At 49.7% G+C, this 27317-nt stretch overlaps 1 protein-coding gene across 4 annotated transcripts in view; it reads right to left on the bottom strand.

Moving 5' to 3' along the window:
* PRDM16 (PR/SET domain 16) overlaps window positions 1–27317 on the bottom strand; it is a 262940-nt gene that overhangs the window by 21879 nt on the left and 213744 nt on the right. For 3 of the 4 annotated variants that reach the window (XM_032709186.1, XM_032709187.1, XM_032709188.1), the window contains exons 4-9: window positions 23722–23856; window positions 17236–17338; window positions 11554–11752; window positions 7673–7820; window positions 7089–7242; window positions 2961–4362 (exon numbers count right to left, since the gene is read on the bottom strand). In XM_032709186.1, coding sequence (XP_032565077.1) covers window positions 2961–4362; window positions 7089–7242; window positions 7673–7820; window positions 11554–11752; window positions 17236–17338; window positions 23722–23856 — 2141 coding nt within the window. Of the gene's footprint in view, window positions 1–2960; window positions 4363–7088; window positions 7243–7672; window positions 7821–11553; window positions 11753–17235; window positions 17339–19664; window positions 19793–23721; window positions 23857–27317 lie in introns of those variants that run through there. The other variant, XM_032709189.1, reaches the window with a different exon arrangement.

Genomic DNA, 27317 nt, shown 5'->3' with positions numbered 1-27317 from the left:
AAATATTTCATGTTTAAGCACCTGATGTACAAAAATGACCCAAAAGTGAGGCTCCTATTTTTGAAAATACTGGCTTTGCTTTCACAAAATATTCTAGTTGCAGGGAAACCGTGGTGAGGAATCACCAATAAGACAAACTGAAATGTCCTCTGTGGGAAAAAAGTGTTGTGGAAGTAGCTCCAACAAACACAGCTGCCTCTTTAAATGGCTGGAATTGAGTCCATCCAGCTCAAACAGCAGAAATCCAAGAGTAAGAATAATTTTAACTACATTAGTCCAGCATAAATGAGAGCAAATTATTTTGCTGCATTTCAGCTGATTGGTGCATGGATCAAATTACCAAAGAGTTTAAAGAAGAGCCCTGCAGAGTGCAGTCAGTGAACTGTGCTTAATCTGCATTTAATTCTTCTTGGGCAGAGGGAGAGAGAAGAGCTGGATTGGAAATGCCATCCGAGTTACGGGGCTTTGGAAGGTATGTGCTTTTATGGGCATGAGCTGTCAGAAAAACAACAATCTGCCAAAGGATATGTAAAAAGTGGCTCCCTGGGACCCCCACCCAGCCCAGCTTTGCTCTCCCTGGGGCTGTGACGCCCAAGGGAACATCCCTGACCCCGGCAGAGGCGTCTGCAGAGAGCCCTGCCCGCCCACAGGCATAAAATTGGGTGGATTGACAGCGTTTCACTGGCTTTACCATCTCCCAGCACTGGGAATGAGAGCACAGCAAGGTCCTCACACCCTCGTCAGAGCTGGATTCCGCAGCACCCGCAGGATTAAAGCCACTGATCTCAGCCCAGTGCCTGAGAACGGCACCTTCACAGGCCCAGCTCAGAGCTGCCCCACTTTCAGGCTGTCTGGCTGCATTAAATTATATCACCAGGAGAAAATGTCAAGGATTTAAGTGGCCTTTGGGAGAAAAACGAAAGAGCCAAATGATGTGAGAGAGTCTGATAAAGGGAAGTTTAGAAACAAAATATTTCCATGTTTTTCAAGCTGGGACTTGGAAGCTGGGCTGTTTAGCTCATTACATCACAAGTCTGATTCGCAAGCAGCCCCACCGCTGACTTTCTATTTTAACTTATTACTGAAACTATGTGCATCCCATGGAATGCAACAAATGATGCCCCCATCCTTCACTTCCATCTGTCTTCTGGACCTTTACAGTTTTCCCGAGGCCGCTATTTTAACTGGCAGTGGCTTCTCCAGCCCGTGTTATTTTAACATTCCTGCTGACAATGCCCAGAGGTGGCAGGATCCAACGTGAACGCTTTTGCCCTTCTATCCCATTTATTGATTTTATTTTCTTTTCCCAGGAGTACTTTTTACAAAAACTAATGCTGGACTGTTTGTATCCTGACTGAGTTCTCCAGGAGGAGATGGGAGATGGCCACGGTGGGTCCCAGGCAGGACACAGCCCCTCCTGGGCTGGGATGCAGTGTTTCCATCACGGATGGCACACAGGCAGTGCTGCATCACCCCTGAGCTGGCAGAGCCAGCACCCAGGGCTCACTGATCCCAGCCCAGCAGCTCCTTGGCCTGGCCAGACACTGACATCACCTCTCCCCCCAGTTATCAGCTGAAGGCAGCAGCCTCAGCGACACTGGGGACGTTCTGCTGTTGTTTGCAGCCCTTTGAATGCTCAAGTGACCCATCCTGGTGCTGACACGTCACGCCGTGGTGACTCTGAGGCTTTCCAGCACCAGGAAAACACCAGCTCCTGCAGCACATCCCTTAACCTTCCAGCAGGCTGGACACAGGGAGGATCACTAGGCACACAATTCACATTCAGCCCAAGGGATGCAAGGACAAACCTCCAGGAACCAGCTGGACACTGAATCCAGGAGCCTTCCAGGCCAAACACATGTATCCCAATAGATGACATGAAGCATTTAGACATGTTAATATCTAAGTTAACATTAATTAATATTTTGACATGCCAATGTCTAAATCAAACTAGTCGAGGACCCTTCTTTTCACTGGGCTTTGTTAAAACTAAACGTGCCACGTCCACCTCATCCAGAGCAGGAGGACACCAAAGGTGGTGCCGGTGCCTGGATGGGTGACACACAAATTCGCTGGTACCCCCACCACAAAGCTTTACATCACTTTCCTTTAGAAACAGATTTTTACAAAAATCCCTCAAACAACAAAAGGCCCAAGTCTTCCCTTTGCAGCTCCTGAATTCATTCCTTCTGGAAGTGGATAACTTCACCCAGCCTGCTCTACGCACGCCTTCCACGCTCAGCTCACTCTAGGCATGACGTAAGGCATCAGGCCCTCCTCAAAACCCATCTGTTCAAGTGACACTAGAAAACCCTTGCTGTCTCCTAAGAAAGAAAAGTCTGCAAGGAACGTTTCTGGGAGAGATCTGGGTAGTAACACACCACCATGTGTTTACACAGCACTTGTTACTCCAGGAGTAACAAGTTTCGTCAGACTCGATCTGCAGCAGCAGCTCCTCCGAGCTGAGAAACTCTTAAGAAAAGGCACCAGAAAGAAAAAGGGGGTGGGAGGAAGAAAGGTGAAGTGGTTCACAAAAGGCCATCAAGTCAGTCAGTGGGAGAGCTGCATTTCCAGGCTCCCAGGGCTCCTGACTCATTCCCAAGCCATGAGAGCCCGGGCTCCGAGGCATCTGAACTCTGCATTCTTATCGAATCAAACCTCTGGAATTTCCCCAGCAGAAGTGCCATCTTAGCGATGGCTCGTGGGAGAGTCCTTAAATAGGTCAAGTTTCTTCTTTATCAAAATAAGGATGTGTTCTTTACACACATTGATTACGAGGGCTCCTCACAATTACTCTGCCCTTCCCATTCAGGAAATTCAACGTGTTGAGAAGCACAAACACCCACAGCAGGAGTTCACTGCTCTTTCCAAACAACCTACACCCCCACCTGCCTCAAGGTGTGATGTCAGCTAGAAAATGAGCTGGTCAGAGGAAGGCTTAAGGCAGGCTATGTTAATACCTGTAGATGGGGTCCATGAAAAAGGGCGATGGCTTAGCGTAGTGCAGGGACGGCTGCTGAGGCAGCTGAGACTGGGAAATCTTGGGTAAGACTTCACTTGCCATCAGCTTCCTCTCCCCATAAATGTGGTTTTTCCGTGGCTCTCTTCCTCCGTTCTGGCTGGCTCGGATGCGGTTGCCAATGCTCAGATCCAGTGGCTGTTCCTCCCCCGAGGACGGGGCTGGCAGGACCTTCGGGGGCGGCAGGATTGGCTTAATCTCTTTTGGCTTCGTGGTGAGATCGAAGGGGGACTCCGAGCTGGTGCTGCCGACTTTGTGGAGGTCCCTGGGTGACTTTGGTTCTGCCTTGACCAGCAAGTTGTGATTGAGGGTCCGCTCCGTGAAAGGGTAGAGGGAATGGGGGAAATTGGGGAGGAACTGGAAAGGGAACATGGAATGATACGGGAGCGAACCCATCTTTTTCTCCTGCATCCCCATAAAGCCAGGCCCAAAATACTTCTCTGCGATGGAGGCGATGGCTTTGATGGAGTCATTGGCTGCTCCCGTGGTGGGCAGCAGGTGCTCCTCGGGGGGAGGAAAGAAGGAATGCTGAGAATAGAAGAGAGGGATCTCGCTGGCGGTGTTGGTGGAACTCGCAGACACGGAGCTGCTGACGAAATCTGGCTTGGTCTCCATCTGTTTACTCTTGTCTTTTGCTTTGTCCCTGTCGCTCTCTGCGTCACTGTCCAGGTCAGATCCCGTGCCAGTAGTGGTGTCCAGGTCCGTGCCCGTGGTCGTATTGACATCCTCAAAGTCACTGCCATCGGACATGTCACTGTTCCTGGCTTTTAGCTTCTCCAGGTAGGAGTTTTCCAGGCTGCTTTCACATTTCTCCTCCCCGGAAGGGGCCTGGTTGCTGTTGCTCACCGCGGAGATCAGCGGCAGCGCCGGGTTCCCGAGGGGGCTGGGGAGCTTCGCGTCCGGAGTGTGGTTGAGGGGACTTTTGAGCAGTTGTGTGGGCGGTAACAAGGGGGGCCTGGGGTATAGAGAGGGTGGGAATATGCCCGGGAATCCCGGGGTGAGGGCGGGAAAGGCCGGGGGGGCAGGTGAGAACGGGAGGCCCCCGGGGTGCGGGCGGGACGGGAAATAATCGTTAAACCCCAGGCTGGCGTGGTTGAGGTTGGGAGAGGGCTTGGACTTGTCCATCATGGAGGTGGGCGTCAGGGGCAGGCCGGGGGTGAAGATGCCGCCGGGGCTGTAATGGTTCTTGCCCTCGCAGAAGCGGCGGTGCTTGTTGAGGGAGGAGGTAGTGCTGAACATCTGCCCGCAGTCCTTGCACTTGATCTGCGTGCGGCAGTCCGCGTGCATCCGCTTGTGGCGGCACAGGTTGGAGAACTGCGTGTAGGATTTGTGACAGACCTCACCTAAAGCGTCAACAGGAACCAACAACAAAAGCGATATGAAATTACCAGGAAATGGCTCCGGGCTCGCCAGGAACTCCCCCAGCCTCCCCCACCCCGGGATCCCCCTTCCTCGGAGCCAGGGCGGTCAGAGCAGCCGAGGGAGCCCACCCGGGATAAATCCCATCCTAGGGATTGTCTCAGCAAGCAGCTCCACAGAAACCTGAGGGGATGTGCTACTCCTGATCAAACTTTTGGGGAATTTTCGGTAAAGATGATCGTGGAATCCCAGAATGGTTTGGGTTGGAAGGGACCTTAAAGCTCATCCAGTCCCACCCCCTGCCATGGGCAGGGACACCTTCCACAAGCCCAGGTTGCTCCAAGCCCCATCTAACCTGGCCTTGGACGCTTCCAGGGATCCAGGGGCAGCCACAGCTTCTCTGGGCAACCTGTGCCAGGGCCTCCCCACCCTCCCAGGGAAGAATTTCTTCCTAATATCCAACCTAAATTTCCAGGTGAAGCTACATCAGCATTCTTTTCAACATCCTGCAAATACCAAGCTTTCAAAGCGTGGATTTTTATGATCCCTTTCACCTACAGACTTTGCTGGTGTGGGAGGAGCGGGGCAAAGTGAGACAAAATTCCCACCCAAACTCTTCTATACATCAAAACACTGTAACTTTTCATGATCTGGTGCCTCTTTCAACAGAGGAATAAATCCCGTGTGGCGGTGAAGGAACACGCTCCTTCCACCGGAGAACTGCTGTTATCACCCTTTGTGAGCGTGGAAACGGAGACAAAGAGGGGGGAGGATGTTGTTTGGAGTTGGGCAGGCAAGGACACGAATCCCAGCTCTCCTGACACCCAGTCCTACAACTCAGGGACCAACTACGTGCTACTTCCCCCCTCCCTCCCTCCCAGCTTTACTGACAGGTAAAAGAGAGCATGATTTTCCCTGTTTTTTTTCTAAATTTTTAGGATTTCCATCAGTGTTTGACTATTAAATGACTGGTGACAGAGTTGTTTCACCAGCAGCTCTGAAAACATAACAGTATAATAAATTTCAATTGAAGTTCAAAGCAGAGATTAATAAAACTTAACAAATTTGACATTTCAGTTCAGAGGAGCGTCCCAAAATCCAGTGGACTGTCACTAAAGAGGTTGGTTTCTGATTGCACTGGAAATTTAATCTGAACTGTCTTTCTGGAATTGTTCAAAAAACATGGGGATGTGGCACCTGGGGACATGGTTGAGAGGTGAACACTGAGCTGGGTTAAAGGCTGGACTTGATGGTCTTAGAGGGTTTTTCCAACTGTAACAATTCTATGATTTCATGATTCTTCCATTTTTCACCCCAGGAATTTTTGCTAGATATATACAATAATGCACAAAATTCCCTAAAAAATAGGGAAAACTGGAGAATATCTGTTAAATCTCCAGCTATACAATGATTTAGTAACTCCTTGTGAAATGTCCTCTCTCGCCCTTCTGAGTTCTGCAGTTAAAAATTTACAGGTTTGGGATCTTTTCAAAGCCGAATATAACCCAAACAAACACTCACACAAACCCTTTTCTTCCATTGAACGGGAAAGAAAATCTCCCTGGTGGATCCTGCCCCGTGGAGTTGAGAAGTTGAGTTACTAATGGGTTCCACATTGAGCCTGTGACTCCCCCTGGCACCTCTGCCCAGGCAGGATCACCCTCTGGTTGTTTCACACACTGACCTGGCCTGACAACTCCCTAATTCTGATGAGGTGAGAGTGAGGAGATTATGGGGAGAAATCCCTCATCTGCTGCAGCAATCCTGAGTCAAATCATCCCTTTCATGTGCCCGTCGCCCAATGAGAGGTGGCAGCAAAATGAGCAAGAAGAGCATTTCTTCTTCCTCTGCTGACACCCGGCTGGTTACTGCGGGACAGTTTAATGAACTGGGTCTCCCAGGACACCCCTGCATGCTGTTCCCATTACAGAACAGGGGAAAAAGGCAGCAGTGGGTTCAGTGCCTTCCCTACCCCAACATCAAAGCCTGGAATCAAACCCAGATCCCGGCCTGTGCCTGAACGACGTGTTCTGAAGTGTCAGGAAGTGATCCCTGAAGTTCCTGGAGCTTTGTTGTGACACAACCACCTTCCTGCTCAGTCATCCAAACCCAATAGGTGCTGTGTCAATTAAAAAAATATACAACCCTGGGAATGACAAGGAACGAGATGGATGACTCTCCAAGGAAAATGCCCTTCTGGAAATATCCCGCTAAGGAGAGCACTGAGGACACAGTTAATCTGCTGTTTATTTGGCTTCCAGCACTATCTAGATGAAACACGCAGTAAATAAAGAAGAAAAAACCCTCTTTTTAAAAAACACCTTCTCAGTCTCTGTGACTACTCCAAGTTCTTTACAACGGATTTGAGGCATCTCCGAAAAACATTTCAACCAGGCCATGTCAGCTATTTATCTGTGTCACCAACAGGAACATTCAAACCCAAGGTAAAAAAAGATGAGAGAGAGAAAAGATATGAGAAGATGGCATCGCTGGGACTGCTGAGAGACTAAGCTCCTAACTCCTCAAGAAAGTCAAAAACTGCCACCAATGTTTACGGAAAAAACAGGGAGCACACAAAAAATTAAAAGAAAAAAAAAAAAAGAGAGAAATCCCAGAGGAATTTCATCTGGAGCAGCTCCGAGCTCTGAAATCACAGCGGGGCCCTGCAGGATACCTGCAATTCCAGCCTGGGATGGCCGGGACAACTTACATATGAAAGGTTTGACAGTGCTGTGGATGTGCTTGTGCTGCTTGAGGCCCGAGGAGGTGGCGAAGGTCTTGCCGCAGTCGGGGCAGGCGTGGGCTCGAGCCCCCACGTGCTGCGAGCGGATGTGCCGCTGGAGGTTGCTGGGGTCCGTAAACACCTGCGGGACACACCCCGGGGGCAGGGGGAGAAGAGAATATGTGGGAAAAACTTGACATTTTGGGCAGGTTTTTTTGGTCACAGATGCTCACGACACAGGTCAGGGCTGTGGGTGCCCTGCCAGGCTGTGGCACCTCCCTCAGTGTGGGATGCTGGTGGTTTGAGAGGTGTTTGCTCACCCACATCTGCCACCCCAGTACCTGGGAAATGGCCAAAGGGGAGTGGGTTGGGGTAGGGCTGAGCTGCACCCCCTACAGTGGGATGCCCAGGACAGTGAGGACACCCCTTCTCCCTGTGCTGGGGACAGCAGGGGCACCTCTCCCCACATTGCCCTGCCTGGGACCAGCACGGGCCACCCATCCCCTGCACCCCCTTCCCAGGGTCCTGTCCCAGGTGAAGCCCCCCCACAGTGCCCCGTGTCCCCACTGTACCTTTACACAGTTTTCACATTCAAACCGTTTCCCACTGTCGTGAGACATTTGGTGACGAATCAGGTTGGATTTCCAGTTGAAAGCCTTGGGACACTGGTCACACTTGTACTCCCTCTCCTCCGTGTGGATCACCATGTGCTGCTCCAGGCTGGGGGAGAGAGAAGGGCTCACCTGGGGCAGTGGCCAGAGCCCAGCCCTGGGTACCCCCTGCCAAGGCAGGGGCTGTCACCTGGCAGGTCTGAGAGCAGAGAGGTGACAGGGAGGGTGACAGAGAACCAGCCTGTGGGGCATCTGCAGAGTTACCTGGTGCCTCAGAGTAGGAGGGGAGCAGCTCATGGACCATGAGAGGGGCAGTGGCACCAAACACCATGAACCTTTTAGCATTTATTTCACTGATGGAAGCTGCCCTGTTCTACCTCAAAATGTCACTGTATCTTATGGTATTTCTGATTAATACTTGAGTCCATTTGCAGGGGGGAAAGGAAGGCAAACCCAGTTCTGCCCCTGCAGGTTGCTGAGGGGAAAAGTGGGCACTTTATGACCCCGACTCCTGTGGCATCCCCTAGGGAAAGACAAGATATTCCCTTCTGCTGCTGGGACTCTCACATTGCCTTTTCATGGGCACCAGGCCCAAGGCTTCCCAGAACACAGAAGAAACATGATAAGGTGCAAACACATTTCACTTCTAAATGTCAGACATCTTTGATGACTCAACTCAGCAATTTTGCCTTCTACCAACTGGCAGCACCTCCAGAACCAGGGGGATGGTGGCAATGCCAAGTGGCTGCTGGCACAGGGCCATGGCAGGGATGGCACACGGTGCTCTGTTCTCCCTGTGCCATGGGAAACCTGCACCTCCCTGGCCAGGAATCCTGCAGCTCTCTGGCCAAAAATCCTGCACCTCTCAGGCCAAAAGTCCTGCATCTCCAGCCAGGAATCCTGCACCTCTCAAGCCAAAAACTCTGCACCTCTCTGGCCAGAAATCCTTCACCCCTCAGGCCAGGAATTCTGCACCTCTCGGGCCAGCCCTGAGAAATAAGGGAAGAAAATTTGCACCCCTTGCTTATTTTGGGGTAGTTTAACAGGAGTTACAAACACTCCCCTTACTGTGAATTCTGAGGAAGGACCAGCTCACATGAAATCTCCTCCTGCCTGAAATCCCTACAGATGGATATTAAATCATTCCTATGGAACTTGAAAGCATGGTTGCATTTTTATAGGAATATTAAAGCTAAACACTACTGGGAAATCCTGCCAGTCTGCATTAAATGCCACAAGGAAGACACCCCCTGGGTACCCAGGAATCACCTCAGCCTTGGCACATGCTCAGGACTCCACTGCTCCCACTCTCCTCAGAGGCTGTGACCATTCTCCACCCAGCCCCTGGCTGCACTCAGGTGGGGCAGAATGGATCTGGTGTCCTTGGAAATTCCCAGAGGAAAGGGTAATTCCATCCACAACTGCCCTGCACTGAAACCTCTGTGCCCTGAGATGGTGGCAATGCTGTGCAAGGTGGGGACTGCAACCAGCCTGGCCACTCTCCACCCAAACCTCTGCAGCCACCAGCCTCCTGCTCCCCTGGAGAACCTCCCCTGCTTCCAGCCAGGTAGTTAATATTCATGGACATGCCTCTTATAAACTGCCAATCCACTCATTTTAAAGAAGCAATATTCATTTTGCTGAAGAAATGGTGTTCTTAAAACTACCAGATTTTCTACACATCCAAAGTAACATAAACCTTGCATATACACATCCAAAAATACACTCCTTTTAACTGTGATTTATGAGTTTATTTACAGCAAATATAGACAAACTAATATACTGTTTAGAGGCAAGTACCTACTGGGATTAGCAAAACATTTATTTATTTAGTCAGCTGCTAAATGCTCAATTTCAGGTCCCCAGTGGCACTCTTGATTTGATCTGTATTAACTTCTGAAAAATTCTAAGACCATCTAGGCACACTGAGTGGGTATATTGTATGTTTTAGTGGCCTTAAACGTGGCAGATTGATGGGGGAGAGACAGATGTGGACATTCCCTCCCAGCCCCACTAATCCAGCAGCGTGTCACACACTGAGTGGGGACGCTGCCCAGCAAAAAAAAATGAACTTTATATTACACATTCCCAAATATTGAGAATCAATGGTCGGACAGGCAACAAACCCACTGAGCCCGTGGTGCCAGCCCAGCCCCCTGGGAGCCAGGAATACACAGGGGTTACAAAGAGGACACAACACAGACACTTCAAAAGGGCATTTTCTAAGCTAACATGAAAATCAGAGAGTGCTGGAAGCTAAAGAGGAGAGAACTTCTGACACCAGTGGATCAAAGAATTGGAACTTTTAGTAAAATTAAACACACTGAAAACACTTAAGGGTAGTTCTCCCTGTCTTTTCAGATAAAAAAAAATTAAGGAAATTGCACTCTCATTATCTAATGGAAAGTGGCCAATGTAGAGACACAAGGTGAGGGATGAAGACACCCCACTGGGCTAACAGGACCCCAGACAGGTATCACAGTATCTATCCCCAACTTTTACACCTCCCACGGCCCAGCCAAGCCCTTTTGGATGCAGGTGCATCAGGGAATGCTCTTTACACTTCATTGCTCTCTGAGTTTTTTAAAATAGATTTTTTTCCTCACTCGCCCAGATCAAAGATCTGAAAGTCTCAACATAATTAAGTTCAAAGTGACAAACGCATGTTTTTAAATGTTCAGCTGAAGTGAAACAGGCCTTACACTGGCTTTAACCCCAAGGTTTTTGCTCTGTTCACGCAGTGCCTGACAGGGGATTGCCAGTTCTCACAGTTTATGACAAACCTCGTGGTGTGCAGGGTTTGTTCATCTCAGGAGTCAAAAGAAATGAGAATGTGAGAACTTCAGCCTCCGGTAAACAGAGAAAACTCTGGTTTTATAGAATTTTATAAAGGCTTTTATAAAGGCTTAGGATGCAAATAAACACAATCTTAAAATGATTAAAAAAGCCCCTCAACTTTTTAAAGCTGGCCCCTAATGTTTTACCGTTTGTGTCTCACTTTGCCAATGAATCAAAAATCTCAAAGATCTCTTAAAAACCTGCTTTTGATTACTACCACATTATGCTTAAAAGATGCAAATTTTCAGTTGAAACTCGGGGGCCCCAAAAGTTTTTCCTATTTTAAAAAAAATTTAATCCTTGTTTAGAGTTGCCTTATTGTAATAAAAACTGAATAATTATGGCAAGTAAACCATAAACTGGAGAACATCTGATATTCCTTTTTTTCATTTTCACATTTCTATTACAAAAATGCTTGGTGAACACAAACGAAACCAAACATTTGATTGGAATAGAATCTTTTAATTGCTTCTGCAAGATCAAACAGGAGCTCATGGTCGTGTTCAGAGATCTCAGGGTAACGATGCCTCTTTAAACCCACTGATCTCCAGTGACCAAGAGTTACCTACAGAGAGCCTCCATGCACATGCTGGCAGAACTAATTCCACTGTTTTCCCTCAGAACCAGAGCACATGGGAACAGATGGTGCAAAGATCCCAAGACCAGGTCTCTCAAGCTGTCACAGCCCTGAAGGAGCCACAGGGAACCCAGAAAACAACCATTTAAACTTCCCATCAACAGTCTGTGGGTGCCTCCCCCGACAAGTAAGGAAAAGCATCAGTCTACGAAATCAGGGTGAAATAAAATGCTGCCCAACAGCTAGTGGACACTGCAAGATCCCAAAATGAACACTCCTTAGCCCCATGTAGAAAGGAAAGGTTTATCCCTGCAGCCATCCCAGGCTGCCCAGCTCCCCCCTCGGTCCCGCGTCTCCATCCTCGGACAGGTCGGTGAAGGAGAAGGGAGAGGGGAGGTCAGAGGAGGGTCTGGCACTTTTTGGGTACCTGTATTTGTTGGGGAACATCCTCTCACAGTCTTTGCACTCATAGACCTGTCCATCTCCAAGACCTTCCTGCTTGATCTCGTCATTGAGGGTCTCGTAGAGGGAGCTGACGGCGCTGCAGCCGAACTTCTTGTGCCGCCGCAGGTCGAGCTTGGACTGGAAGAGCTCATCACAGTCCTCACAGCGGAACGAGGGCTCCTCTGCAACAACACACAGGGGGTTGGCACTCCTGGGGCACCGAGTTCCACCAGGCTGGATTATTTTACCCAACACTAAAGAGAAGGCAAAATTCTGTGAGCATCCGGCAAACAAACAAAGAGCAAATCTGCAAGTGAGGGGAGAGAGAACCCAAGGGAGGCTGTGCCAGCAGCTGCTTTCACTTTAAGCATTAAGAAAAAAAATATAGATCACACAACCAGAGGAGATCTTGTTTTCTTTGTGTCCTGGCCTTTGCAGAGACAGAGAGACCTACAAGAACTGGTAGACACACAAAATACTGGGTTGTCGTGGAGTGTTGAGCTGCCTGCAAGGAGGGCCTTCGAAAACGTGGATGAGATTTTCCTCAAAAGGGGCTGCCAGGGAAAAAGGAACAACCCAGACTCACATAAACACAGATACTGGGAAAAGCAAACGGCCACAGCACAAACCTGGAGAAGCTCCTTTCTAAGAAATTGTCTGTCTAATGTTCTCCCCTCAACTCGTCCCTCACAACTGCAAGAGCTCAGGGCGTCATCAGCCCGAGGAGACAAACCCAGAGCACCGTGGAAGGAAGAGCAGGGAGCCAAAGGCTTTGTTGCTGTGCTCTTTGCTTTTTCTTCTTTAAAAAAAAAAAAAGTTCTAATGCACATAATAAATTACTGTAGTCAAGGTCAAACAAATTAAAAAGAGGGCAGCTATTATTAAGTTTACAAGGCAGCATCCTGACCATAGTGCCAAGCCAAACAATCAGCTCTGAGCTGTAAATTTTCCAGGAGAACAACCTCTGCGAGGGAGTCAGGATAGCTCCGGGTTTCTCCACCCTGAAACAGAAGCTTTCCAGCCCCCACTGAGTCACTGGTGCTGCCTTTCCCTGTCCTGCTCTCCCCTCGTCCTCTGCTTCCTATTAAAGCCTCGTTCCCTTCTTCTGATCACTTTACTTTCAAAAGGAAAGCTTGTGGTAAGTGCATAAGCTCAAAGGGAAGAGTGGGAATATTCTGAGAGATGCAGCCAAAGGCTGATGCTGGGATGGAGCTGATCCATCTCCTGCTCTCAGGGTGGGAAGTGGTTTTTGGCGTTGTTCTGCAGCCACGACCCATATTCAAAATCTGCAACCTCTGAGCAAACCCTTGCTTTGAAGTCCCCCTTGCAGTTGTTCACCCCAAATTTTGCACATTTGCAACCACTTAGGCTGAGCTTTAGGGCCTGGAATGGTGTTTTATAAAAATCAGGGTTAATTTTGTTGTGAGTGTGCCAGGAGCAGAAGCACGGGCAGTGTCGCACCCGGGGGTCACCACGTCCCCACTCGCACTCGGGCACTCAGCTCCCATCTCCCTTTCTCCCCACACAGCCTATTTAAACTGAGCCTATTAAAACTGAGCAAGACATGGTCCCAGGAGCTGCTACAGCAGCCATGTGGGCAGAGGAAACCCACCACTTTGCACACCTACACAGAAAATATCGACGTGGGAAAAGTCAAACACGGCTGAAAAAGAAAGTATCACCGAGGCAGGGCCAGTGCAGCCCCCTGGGAATCCCAGCAGCCTGGCCAGGGGTGCCAGACCCATTCACACAGGGCACCAGCAATCCTACAGCAGCCACAGGGATGCACCAGGATTTCCTGAACTGCAGGAAAGAGGGATGTGAAAAAGAAACGAAATCCAGCGGGTCAACATTTTCCTCTGGGGAGGAAGGGGGATTTTGACTGAAAAAAGGAGACCTAGGGGAAAAAAAATACCCAATCTTTCCCATTTCTGCTGATTTGGACAGATTATATTCTCTGAAATTGCTATCAGCAGCCTCACCATGGAGTGGGTCAGGCCCTGCTCTGCTCCTTAGAGAATTTCCCTTTACTGGCATTTTGCAGAAAAGTATCAACATGTAACTCATGTGTTTTATGTCCCTGGGGAGGGAAACGTGGAAAAAATGGGACATAAAAACCAGCAGTACCGAGAGACCAAGGATAAAGTAGCATTAAATTAATCCAAACTACTTACTGTGAGGGAAAAGTAAAAAAGAAGGAAAAAAAAGTCCAGTATCATGTTATGTCTTATTATTGTATTTTACTTGCAACAACAGCATGAAACACAACATTACTGAGCAAAACTCAGTATTTCATCTGCACATGTTTGCAGACCAAAACCATGCTTTGTATGAAGGCAGCAAGGAGGGGGTGAGGGCTGGGATAAGGTGTGTCCAGGTACCTTTGGTGTCTGTAACTCGGGTCAGGAGAGACAAACCCGACAGCAGCAGGGGTGCTGCAGGCACACACCATGGGCTGAGGCAGTGAGCTCACCCTGCCAGCCCTCCTCAGCACTGATGAACCCATGTCAGCCCTGGAACAAGGGCTCCTCTGCCCCAGGGTGCAGCTCTGGGCTCAGAGCAGGCACTGGCACCAACAAACATGACCCCACTGCTGTGCCAGTTCCACTCCTGGGGACGTCCCTGGGACAGGAGCTGTGTCACTCACTGCACTGTGGGGAACAGGATAAATCCCTCACTAACTCCAGATCCATGGAAATGCTCTGGCAAGGTGTTCATCTGCCTCAGAGCCAACGTTTCTCCTCCTCACTCGTTTGTAAACACAGCAGTGGCTCAACCCAGGAGGATTTTTTTGTAGGAGCGACTGAAACCCTCCAGGCTGGGAACCCCCAGGTACCTTCACCTCAAAAAACTCCTCTGAACTCCCAGAATCCCTCTACCTCACCCTGGCAATTCCCCAGACATGAAAACACTTGGAACGGAGAAAACAGAATTTTTTTCTTCTTTTGACCTCAGAGAAAACGCATCAAAATTCCTTCTGCAAATCCAGACGAAATTCTCCCTCCTTCAGTTGGAGATTTACACGATTAATTGCATCTTATTTCACCCAAGCTCTCCTCTAGGAAGCGGAAATCCTCTCTGAGTTTGGAAAACCATCCATGGGGAATAATTTCCTCCACCCCTGGCTAAAGCTGGATGACTTGGCAGCACCCCCTCCCAGCACACACCTGGCACAGCTCTGCCTGCTTTGAGCAGCAGTGACACAGGTTTGTCCTTTCTGTGAGATCACAGAGCAGGGAAGTAGATGAAATACTTTAATAGCCCCAATAATAATTCAGAGAAGAGATTTTGCTTCTAATTCTCCTTTTCCTTTGCCAGATCACCCAAATCACACACAATACAAGAGGATCAAACATGACTCAGGCAGGAAAGATGGAGGACAGGAAAAGCAGTGCATGTGCTTCAGAATATCTGGGTAGGGAAAAAGAAATTTGCTTTGAAAGAAGAATTAGAGAACTGGCAAAAATAGGGCTAAAAGCCATGGTATTCATGTTGCCACCAGCTGTAAATTCTATTTGGATGCTCAGACAGGTTCAGGAGAGGAAGAACTGATGGGCTGGTGGAGCAGCTGAGGGTGGGGAGGCCCTGGCACGGGGTGCCCAGAGAAGCTGTGGCTGCCCCATCCCTGGGAGTGTCCAAGGCCAGGTTGGGCAGGGCTTGGAGCAACCTGGGCTGGTGGAAGGTGTCCCTGTCCATGGCAGGGGGTGGCACTGGATGGGCTTTAAGGTCCCCTCTATCCCAAACCATTCCATAATTCTATGCTAATATACCCATATCCAACACCCATTCCCGTGGCATTCCCACTCCTGAACTTCAGCAGGTTAGAGACCAGACTTCTCAATAAATACCCTGCAGGGAAAGCAACTGAGCTCAGACTCAGGGCCAGACCATCCCCCTGCAGAACTGAAACCTAAATCAGGGCTGAGCTCGGACCTGGTATTGATTCTGTGTCTGCAGGAGACACCCGGTTTGCAGACTCCAGGTTCATTAAAGGGTTTCTTTTTTCCTTCTTTAAGTACCAAAAATAAAAAGGTTGCCCTTCAAAACAAGTTCTCATTAAAGTTTTCCCCTTTCTTTAGGCATCACAAATGAAAACAGCAAATGCTGCCCTTCAGAAAGGTAACTGCTCTGGTGTCTGACAGGGAGAAGGGGCTGAAAAGAAAAGAACAACCCAGTTACACAGAAATTGCTGCCTGTTCTCTGTGTCTTGTTTGTCAAATCTGTGGTTATATGTGCCTATCTGAAGTTCCATCAGTAACACTCAGGACAAAGCAGGAATGTAACAGAAAAATAAATCAGTGCCTAATAGCTTTCAGAGAAACCAAGGGGAACACAATTATGTGGCATCTACATGCTAATCTACCAGACTCGAATCTCAAAGGAGTTCAAGTGCCCTACTCAAAATTCCTGCAGTGATAAGGGGTCTGCTGTGTTTGGCTGGGGTTGGGAGAAAAGATTTTTATGATAATTATCTTTGTGTGGAACAATTTTGCATTTTCCTTCCTGTTAATTCCGAAGCGAACTGGGGCTGCGAGGCAGCAGGAAGATAGCCCTGCTGAAAGTAAAAAGTATTAAGGAGTCAAATATTTAATGTTGGCCTGGAGTAATTTGACAGCAATTATGCGGCAAAAGCACTAGACGTTACCAGGAAGACACAGATAAATGTTCCATAATGACAGAGATGGAAAACAAGGAGCACTTTTTGCTTGTTCACATAAAAGCCTGCTAGAAACTGAAATGCAGAACAGCGGTGAGTTTTCATTCTGATTTCTCCCTGACATCAAAAAAAGGGTACAGAAATTATTCATCTCTGTGTGTCGGCCTCGAGAAAATTATTAACTTTTCGGGGGGGGGGGGGAGGAGAACAGTAAAAAATAATAATCCCGAATTTGACATGAATGAGGCAGCAGCTACCACATTTCACCCCCAGCCCTTCAGCAAACGAGCTTCCAGCAGCACAAATCCTCAAACTATCCTGTTCTCCAGAAATATTTGAAACTAACTGTGCACATCCTATGCACACTCTCAAAGGATTTCACTGCAAATTTGAATCTGAAATTATATTCATATGCAGGTAAGAGAACATAAATGCACTGTGACATGCCCGGGTGAGAGAACTCAGATTTCAGTGATTAATTGTACAGAACAGTATTTCCAACTAATAGTTTAAACACAGATGGTAAATGAGAATATATTTATAGAAATTAGTGGACTGTGCAAGAGCAGGTGAAGTGTCGATATCCCAGCAATAATAATTCTAGGGATGACTCTTCCACCCTCTGCCTGGATCCCCCTTTTCCAGGTACTCTAAAGCTCTGCTGTTTTCCAAGCCTTGGAAAGGTTGGGTCCATTTTTATTACACCTAAAGAAACACAGTGACCCTGGGGGTGGAAAAGGCACCTCCAATCATATTCAAAACCACAATGTTCCTCACAGGGAAGGGGAAAATTGGTCTGCTGCACATCTTGAGTTTAGTAAAGACTCACTATCGTGGACTTAGACAGTCACTCCCACCAGGGAAAGAGCGAAAATGAGCATAAAATCCCAACAGCGACAGAAGGGGGAGGTACTGGATCAGGTTTTGTCCCAGTTCAGCTCTCACTGAGGTTCTCAGCGTTCCTGGGTGTGCTGCAGAGAGGTGCAGAAGGTCCTCTGGAGGCCTTACCTTCCATGCTGGGTGCCATGTTCCCAAGGGAATAACCACCTTCCTTCAAACACACCAAGAGCTCTTCTCCTGGCTCAATTTCTTTAATAACTTTATAATAGATCTGGGAATCAGAAACAAAAATTGAGAGACATGTTAAATATGCAAAGACTTGCACTTTACATTTTCCCCAATAACTCCAATGACTCCAGCTAACAGGGGAGGCTGTCACTTGGGTTGGGATGATTGCTGCTGAGAGCTCGTTTTTCTGCCTTTATTTGACTCTCTGGATGTCAGCATTTCACAGGGCTGGGACAACAGGGAAATATTTTGGGTAACAGCCTCTCTCCTTCAAACCACACAAAATCTTCCCATTGTTCTCCCTCCTCCTCTAAGCTCAGTGTGTTTGTTACAGCCAGGGGAAGGTTACACTGATGGGAGGAACACGTTTGACTCTCTGCTCCCTGAGCTGAGATTGGCCTGATGGTTAGAGCTGAATTATCACTTCTTCACGGAATCATTTTGGAGATTATTCTCCCCTACAGCCAAGACCTGACCCCTAAGGACAAGATCTGAACCACTCCAGGTCAACAGGTTATTCTGAGCTCCTGTCTGAGCACAGGACCTTCCAAAATGTCCCAAGCACAGCACTGTTCACCTGCTGAACCTCTGTCACTGCACAGGGGGAAAACCCAAAACAGAAACAGGATTGAGACAAGGGCAGAGTCCATGTCTCAGCTGCACTGGGAGGGAGCAGAACATGGATTAAAGGACACCTGGGCTTTACACAGCTTTCCTGAACCAAAATGAATCCTGGCACTCCAAGGATGCCTAGAAAATATTCCAGTGAGAAAGAAATCTCCTTCATCCCAGGTGCAATGACATGTAACACTGCACTAACATAGTGTATGTTTTTAGACATACCACACACTGAACTTTACTGTTTTTCCCCCAAACCCCACAGAAACCAGGGCAGCAGGTCCAGTGACAGGTGGGTCACACGTGAGTGGACACCAATGGCCTCATTCCTTCTGACAAAATGGCAGGAATTCCCGGGGAAGAAGAGTGGCTGATAGTGGATTATGTGTAAGAGATGCTCCAGTCCCTTAATCTTCCTCGTAGCCTCCACTGGACCTGCTCCAGGAGCTCCATGTCTCTCTTGAGCTGAGGAGATTTGGTGTCTTCCACGTTTCATAAATTTTTAGAGTACACTGGACCCTGTCCTCTTCCAGCACAATACCACACAATTCACCTGATAACAATTATTAACTGCCAAGTTTCCTTAGCACTGCCTTCAACAGCAAAGCAAGAAATTATTTTTCAGGATAAGTGCAATGTACCCAGAATGATTGCCTAAACTTGCTGCCCCTCAGCCTCTGCCAGCCTGTGCTCATGGAGAAGAAAGACACAAAACTCCTGAAGTCCTGCCCGGGCTGCAATAATTGTGCCAACACGATGATTTTTCCTTCCCAGAGTCCCCTCCCCTCCCTCCTTGGAATGCGAGGCCCTGGCACACGGGTGGCCCCGAGCCCGGCAGGAGCAAGAGGTGCTCGGGCTGCTCCCGAATTGTCCTCCCTGTCCCGGAGTTGCTGCTGCTGCGGGGAGATGTGACCGCCCGGAGATGGGAGCGATCCCAGGGAGCTGCAGGGACACGGGGCATCCATCGCTCCCAGAGCCACCGCTCGGAGCGGCGGGGACCGGGGAGCCCAGTTACCGGAGCTCGGAACCTTCCCTGCACACCGAGTTCGGGGCACTCCCGACAGATCCGCCCGCGTTACACCGAGCGCCGGAACGGCCGCGACCCGCCAGTCCCTGCACTGCCCCGGTCCCCGCACTGCCCCGGTCCCCGCACTGTCCCAGTCCCTGCACTGCCCCGGTCCCCGCACTGTCCCGGTCCCTGCACTGTCCCGGTCCCCGCACTGCCCCGGTCCCCGCACTGTCCCGGTCCCTGCACTGTCCCGGTCCCCGCACTGCCCCGGTCCCTGCACTGTCCCGGTCCCCGCACAGGTCACACACGAGCTCCCGCAGCTCCGGGAGCTCGGCCGTTCTCCATCCCGCGGGCACCGCTCCGGGATAACGCGCTGGCTCCGCCGCCCCTCCCGCGCCCCGCTCCCGCTCCAGCGGGGGATGGCGAGGGCTGTCCCGCCGGCGCACCGGGATTCCCACCTCTCCCCGGGACACAGCGAGCAAAACTCGCCGGCGGGGAGCGCTCCCGCAGCTGCCGGGACAGGGAGCGGGGGCAGGAGCGGGATCGGGATGGGGAGCGAGATTGGGACCGGGAGGGGACCGGGAGCGATGCCCCCGCCCGCCCCAGCAGGTGGCACACGCCGCCCGCTCCCGGCCCCGCTCCCGGTCCCGCTCCTCCCGCAGGGTCCCCCCCAACCCCCGGTGCCGGCCCCGGGCTCTGGAGCGGCTCGGGCCGGGGCTGGACGGGGCGGGGGCCGCCTGACCTGTCGCTCTGTCCCTTCGGCCGCTCCGCTCCTCCGGTGCCGGCGGACGGGCCCGGTCGCAGGGAGGGCAGGGAAGGGGAAAGGAAGGGGAGGGGAGGGAAGGGCAGCCGGGCCGTGTCTCTGCAGCAGCTCCAAGCGCTGCCCGGGGCGGACGGAGACACAACCGCCCCCCTGACCCGGCTGTCGCGGCCCCCGCGCGCTGCGGGGCGGCCCTTACGGGAGCTCCGGTGCAGCTCCGACATCCCGGCCCGCACTGGCTGCTCGCCGTGCCCGGCTGCCTCCCTCCATCCCCTCCTCAGCACTCCCTGCACCTCCCCACAGCTCCACTCGCCAACTCCCCGGGATCTCGGTCCCTGTACGCCCACCCAGCGCTGCCCGGCGGGGCAGGCCGGGGGATCTTTCACCGAGAGTTTCCAAGCAGTGACACGGCCACAAACACTAATGTTTGGGATGAGAAATGAAATCCAACTGTTTGCCATTGATAAGATGCCCCGAAGTGCACAGAAACCCATCCCCGTGCCTGCCAGAATCCTCAGTGTAATTCCATCACTGTTTCCCGCTGATTGGCAAACAGCTCTTCCGTGGCAGACACTCTGTCCCCACCCAGCTCGGAGCCCAGAACAGGCACCCGGTGCCAAAGGCAGGGTCCCAGGATCTCACTGTACAGCTGAGAGACCCTCGGTGGGAACCCCCGAGCAGCACCGAGCTGACAGCAGGACACTCACCTGTGCACAGGTGAGCACAGCTCTGAGAGGTCCCACTGCCCTGCTCCACAGGGATGGGAGGGTTGATTTCTGTGAATTCCAATGCAAACCAAAAGTTGTATAAAATTCACCATTTTCTCATTATCTTTTTCATTTGCACTTCAACGCTCTTCCCTGCTTGTTCAACAAGAAAAGCTTTTCCCAGGACCAAACCACATTGAACTTAATGGGAAAACTGCCTGGAAAAAAGCAAAGGACAGCCTAGGAGTGAGCCCAGAGCTCAGAAAAACAGGGCTCGGGATGACCCAAGCTAAGAGAAAAAATAAAATAAAATAAAATTGCTATTAACAGAGATTTCTCTTGCAGTTGGTAACCCAAACCCAAACCAGCACTAAAACACAAACCACGGGTCTAAAAGGTCCATCTAGTTCATAGATACAGTCACAAATTTTGCACTGAAAAATCCTTCAGAATTACCCTGCCAAAGGCTGACACTGCCCCTGTATCACCCTTTAGCTCCTTTTCCTCTCCTGTTTGTTCTCAGAACAAAGTAGCTCCTTGTATTTAAAAGCGTCTGCTGCAGTCTTTCCAGAAATATAGGACAAGCTTCATTAATGATCAGGGAAAAGCTGGATTCTGCTGGAGTCACATTAATTTCATCAAACATTTCATTATAATAATTAACTTCATCTTGCAATCGTGTTACTGATGGTCTGGATTCATTAAAACCACTGCTGTGTTTCCTCTCCTTTTTCATTTCTTGTGCACCAAAAAACCTCGGATTTACTAAACCAGCAGAAGATTTACATTCATAAATCAATTATGGTCATTTATAGAAAAGCTCCAAACATGATCATTTCTCATTTCCCACCACAGAATAGGCAACTCTCTTAATTACCAGTTTAATTTAACACTAAATAGTTAACAGGATAAATAGGGCTTGGTAGTGCTCTCACGGATGACCGAAAATACTCAATTTCTTGATTTTTATCAAAATTATTCTGGGCACGGGGCACCGAAGAGAGAAAAAAAATAAAAGGAAAGTATATAAAAAAATGAAGGTAAAAATAATCCGGAGGAACCCTTTTCCAGTCTGGGTCGGTACACGGGTCTGCTGTGTGGCCGCTGCTGTGGCTGTGAGCTCGGGGCAGCAGAAAGCTGGCTCTGCCTGCAGCAGTTTGCAGCTAAACCCGAGCAATTTGGTCCAGACACCGAAATATCGGTGCTGCAGAACCACAACCACCGCACTCCGAGGCTGATCTCGCTCAGAGCCCGGCACCTCGTCACCGGAGCTGGACATCCTTCCCTCCGAGGAAAAGTGCTCGGGAGCAGCCGGAGCCCCGGGACGAGGCGGGGACGTTTCACCGTCCCCAGGGCGAGGGACGGGGACGGGACGCGGCCAGGGAGAAAAGCCCGTCCCAGAACCACCTCCCTGACCAGGACCCTCCGCAGGAACCACCCTGCTGCTGCCGCACGAGTTACAGCCGGGACCTGTCTGAGCCCCGGCACAGCCACGCGTTCGTGCTTTGGGGGGACAGAGAGCACCAGAGGAAACAGCTGCTGCCTTTACCCAAAGATCGAAAACCCACCCACCCACCCGAGGCATCGGCTGCAGCACAGGAGCTCCAAAATTCAAAACCAGCCGAAAAACGGCTCTTTACGTCCTCGTCTCACAGATAATGAACCCCGGCAGCCGGGCAGGGTTTGCACCTCCCGCCCTCCCCCTGCCAGCCCCGTCCCCTGCCCGGGAGGAGCGGACACAGGGAGAAGTTTGGCCTTGAGCACGCACAGCCAGGATGGGGCTGCACGTTCTGCTTTTGTTCCCGTGTTTTCCTCCTTTGGAATCGCCTCCCCTTTGTCTCAGCTGAGCCACATTGCTTTTTATTTCCTCTTTTTTAAGGCGCTGTGTTATGTACCCGGGGATCCCGAAAGGAGTCACCAAACACGTGTGTAAAACACACATAAAACCCCTGTAACACACCCCCCCCCCCCAGAGCTTATTAAACACAGGCCCGATTTTTTCCATCCCCTGTTACTCCTTTTATTCCCCAATATCTGCATCCCAAATAAAAGCTGTAGCTATCACCCTGGAAGCCAGCTCAGGCCATTATCTTTATTACAGAGATTCTGTTTAATATTACAGACTCCTGAACTGCTCAAGTATTTTCCTCATGAAGGCAGCAGTAGCAACAGGAAAAAAATAAAACATTTTCCAGACACATTTAGTAAATCATATCATTTTTCTACCCTTTTTTCCAGTCCTCCTTCAGAATCACAATTATCTCAGTCAATCAAAGATATCTTCTATTCTTTTCAAATACCTATTCAGTATGAATAAATATAAAGAAAATGGGCTAACGTTATTCTACCTGTGAAAATTGGCTTCACAATTGAAAAATAGTTAATGAAATGTCTCAATTAATCTCTTTCTAACTAGAAATACATTTTAAATACATTATAATCTGTAACGGGGGGATCATTCAACAGTCCAGATTCTGCTGTCAATTACTTCACTAGAAATTTTATTTTGAGTCTTTAAGAATTCAAATACTCTTGTATTGGGGGGGGTTATATTCAAAAGGCACCTTGGCCACTCGGGAATTATGAATTCACCGAGTCTGATGAAAGCCCAGAGCAGCTGATAACATCCTTAAAAGTCCTTCACAGATCCAAATCTGCCTCCTGTTTGCTGACAGGTAACAGCAGCAGGACAGGATTTCTCATTTAAGTTGGGTCTGAAACAGTGACTTGCATTTGATTTGTACTCGACTGGAGGTTTGTGAAACTCTCAACGAGGATTGCTCATCCTGAATCCATTTTTGGGTTTAAGCTTCAGAGAGCTTTGCAAATATCGGCAAACCTCATCAAATTCCTATTAATTCCGAGTAACACCCCTCACTCACCCCCCCAGCACTGCCTAGGAGGGTTCCACCTGCCCTCCTCCTCCTCAGCAGACTCCCAAACCATCTCCTGCTCTCCCGTTCCTCTTCCAGGCAGACACCAACAGAGTTCCCAGCACTGTGCTCCCCACCCAGCCCTGCCCACAGTTCCCATGGCCATGACCCCCCAGCACTGCTTTCCACCCTTCTCAGTGTGTTCTGTCACCATCACCTGTTTCACAGCATCTGCTTCACCACCAGAGGAGTCAGGGGCTGGAAGATCTGAACTCTGGGGGTCCCAGGGACACCCCAGCAGAGCTGCTGAGCAGATCAGTGCCTTGGCTGGCTCCTTTCAGTGCTGCCCCTCCACACCACGCCCTGGCCAAGCCCCCAGCCCCTGTGGAGGGGTGGGGTGGGCAGGGCAGTCCCCGTGGAGGGGTGAGGTGGGCAGGGCAGTCCCTGCAGGGCCCTTACCTGCTCGTTGACGTGGCATAGAGCCAGGTTCTGCTCATCACAGGAACAGGACACACGGATGTACTTCAGCCAGCTGCCAGCCCCAGCCTGGCCAGCATCCACACAGAACTTCTCATTGCCCAGGTCGTCTGCAATCTGCAGGAGAACGGGAGAAAGGCACAGGTCAGCTGGCACCAAATGGCAGCTCTGGGGAGAGGAGAGGAGGGAAAACTGTTTGCAAGGCAGGACTCTAAACAAGAGACAGAAAAGAGAACACGATGATGCACACAGCTCGTAGAGAGATGACAAGAGTGAAACCAGCTCTCAGCCATAATCTGAAATTCCTTGTTGGCAGAACCTCTGAGGACATACAGCAGAGTGGTCCAGGAGGAACAGGGTCAGGACCACAACTGGAGACAAACACACAGCTCTGGTCTCCTCACCAGTCCAAGGAACCAAAGTAATTCCTCCAAACTGTATTGATTTCAATGACAAGGTCCTTAAACTGCTCCATCTTCACCTTATCTATTTTATCCTTTCGTGCAGGACCAGTTTTAATTACAAATGTTTCAATACACTTTCAAAACAAGTCACTTTCCACAGTGCTGGGAAATGGCATTTTAAAAAAATGCTTTAACAAATGATACTTTCATTTATCAAAGTACAGCATGAGAAATCCACTGACCACGTCTGTGGGGCTGAGTGTGAGACACAATTGGGCTTGTGTGCAAAACCGGACTCCTTCCAAACAAAAACCTCCAAATGAAAGTCCAGGTGTGTGGAAAAAAGAGTTAATTAAAGATCTGTGATTCAAAGAAACACACTGGTTTACCAGGAAGAGACTTTTTCTCTCCTAAGACAGTGAAGTTTAGTAACAAAACCAGAGGAGATGCTCAGCATTCCCAGTCGATGTTTGGGATGATCCAGTTGGCAACTCCCATAAAAAAGCACATTTAAAAAATTATACAGGACACCCTGAAAACAAGGAAAAGGCCTTTGAGCCCAAGCATGGCAAAACCCTGTTCTGCTCCTAAGTGGGCCTCCTTGTTACAGAAACTCCTTTTTCCCTTAGATTTCCCTCTACCCTGACCAGACCCTGTGTCAGTGCAAATTACTTCAGTCATCAGAAGCTCTTAACATGCTTTTACTAGCAATTAATTCTCTCAAAATCTCATGGGATACGATAATACTTTCCCATCTATTTCAAGACAGAGGGGAAAAAAGAAAAGGTGGGAAAACAAAGGAAAGGAAAAATCAAACCCCAGCGATGACAGCAGCAAGTCGAGTCCAAGGCTGGGCTGAGGAACCTCAGGGGGATGTTGCCAGCTGAGACTCTCGCTCCCAGCCCTGAACCCCCAGGACTGCAGGACCTGCCAGCATCCCCAGGAAAGCTCCCACCTCCCTGCACACATTCCCTGGTCCCTCACCTCCTGCACTAACCCTTTCCCACCATCACTATTTGCCTTCTTCCTTCCTAAATCAAACATGGCACTGAGAGTCACTGAAATCCTGCCTTTCCTCCCCAGACGTGTGTTTGGGACAGAACTGGGGCAGGAAACAACCTGTGTGTGCTCAGTTCCTTCATCCCCTGCCTGGGAACACTCATGGCCACTGACTCTGCCCTGACCAGACCCTTCCTCAAACCCTGGTACTTTCTGGACCCCCTTGTTCACCTCCCCTGAGCTCTGCTGGGAACACCAAAGGCCTCAGGGGGGGCAGTGATGGCACAAGAAGCCAATTTTAGGTTGTTTGGGCTTTGCAAGAAAAAAAAAACAACAACAAAAAAGTGTTTGTAACATGGGTTGAAAGGCTGTACTAATTCAAGCTAAAATAACCACAACTCCTGTTTTAGCTCAGGGAACTCCAGGAACACAGAGGCTGATTAAAGCTGTTGAGATTGAAGTGCTTCTCTTGGCCTTACTGACCCCAAATTAAGTGGACCAGCCAAACCAGCACCTGGAGGGGCAGGAGTGGGGACACACCTAATCAGAAAGTGATAACAACTTCCAGGGAATTCGTCTGGAAAACAGAATGAGATGAATCATCGATGCTCAGCTGGTCTGAAGCCACTGAACAGTTTTTAAAGGTTTGAATAAACAGCAGCCCACAAACCTCCCAGTGCCATTAATTTATAAGGCAGCAACTGGTGATGTTCAGTCGCCCTGGGAACACAATGTGGAAAACTCCAGGACTGCCCAAACAGGCTGTTTTATTTCACAGCTGTATCTTACAGACACCCTCTCTCATCTTCCAGAATTGTTTGATGAGGACACTCAGATTGTAGAATCCCAGATGGGTTTGGGTGGGAAGGCACCTCCAGGATCATCTAGTTCCATGGGGAGACAGCTCAAGGAAAGCTCAGAATTTGGCTCAAATTCACTTTGCAGGTCCCTGCTCAGGCTCCAGGGCCAGCTCTGCCTCAGGAGGAGGTTCTGCCATAGCTCGAAATCACCTGAAACTGTGGTTTTATCTGCGTGGGGAAATAAAACCCAAGCTGGGGGTGTGAAAGCTGACAGATCAAAACGAGAAAAAAAAAAAAGGTTGCATGAAACCCTGAGAACTTCAGCTCCTGTTTTTCACACACACTCACTGTACCCCACAAATAGAGCCCAGCACCACGGCCCAAGGCCTGGAGTGGCACTGGGGGGGACTCTGTAAACAGCCATCCCTCCTCAAGTGATGCCTCTGCTGGGATCAATGAGAACCCTTTGAGAAGAATATAAAGGGGGCAATCAACTGGTCTCAAAGTGCTGCAGGACCAGTCCTGGAGCAGAGGGTGCTCCAGGGTGAGCTCAGCCCTTGGTGGCCAACACCTCTAATTAGAGACCGAGTTCACACGCTCACACTCTCGGCTGATCTTCTGGGTCAAGGTTATTTCACAGCACAAAGAACCCTGAGAGATCCAAAAGCCACCACCAATCACTATCTGCGGTATCTATTTTTTCCTCTGTCAAAGTGTGCACACACAGAATAACATTCTAAGCCTCTCTTCCTCCCACCTTAAAAAACTCCGGAAAAACAAGCTGAGACCTTTTACCACATCTTCTTCCAGTTTAGACCAGAAGGAAATCAGAAATTTCCTCTGGCGAAATTCTGCAAACCAACTGCTTACGAGTCGTTGTCAGTAACTAAAAAAAAAAAGAGATTTTCAGCTTGAAAATGCTCCTGGAAAGCTCCTGGAAAATTCATTTTTCTGTGTTTAGAAGAAGTAGGAGCAGCATCAAGAGGTAACTGATGCTCTGAAGAAGGGCAGGTGGACAGAAAAAAGGGAGGCAAAGAGTGTTGGCTGTGGGTAAATTGAAGGTCCCAGACGGAAGCACAGAGGGATTCATCCTGCAGTGAACTGCTGGAAACCTCAGCTCCACACAGCTGCTGGAATGGGGCTGCACTCACCACAGCACTCCTCTCCAGCTCTGTTAAACCTGGTTGTTCACGGTTAAGACCAGAACTAAGGTCATCCCTACCCAGGACTTAGCAGCAGCTTTAATCATGAGCCCATCCATTCACAGATATCCCTGTTCCCTGGACAGGTAAAGGCTGACATCAGGTATTTACCACCAGCAGCAACAAAAGAGATGCCACAGGAAGGAAAACCCAAGCAGAAGATCCTGTGTGAT

Source organism: Chiroxiphia lanceolata, chromosome 22, assembly GCF_009829145.1.
Source record: "Chiroxiphia lanceolata isolate bChiLan1 chromosome 22, bChiLan1.pri, whole genome shotgun sequence".
Lineage (NCBI taxonomy): Eukaryota > Metazoa > Chordata > Aves > Passeriformes > Pipridae > Chiroxiphia > Chiroxiphia lanceolata.
The sequence above is the reverse complement of the archived record's forward strand: the minus strand, read 5'-3'. Positions and strand labels throughout refer to the sequence as shown.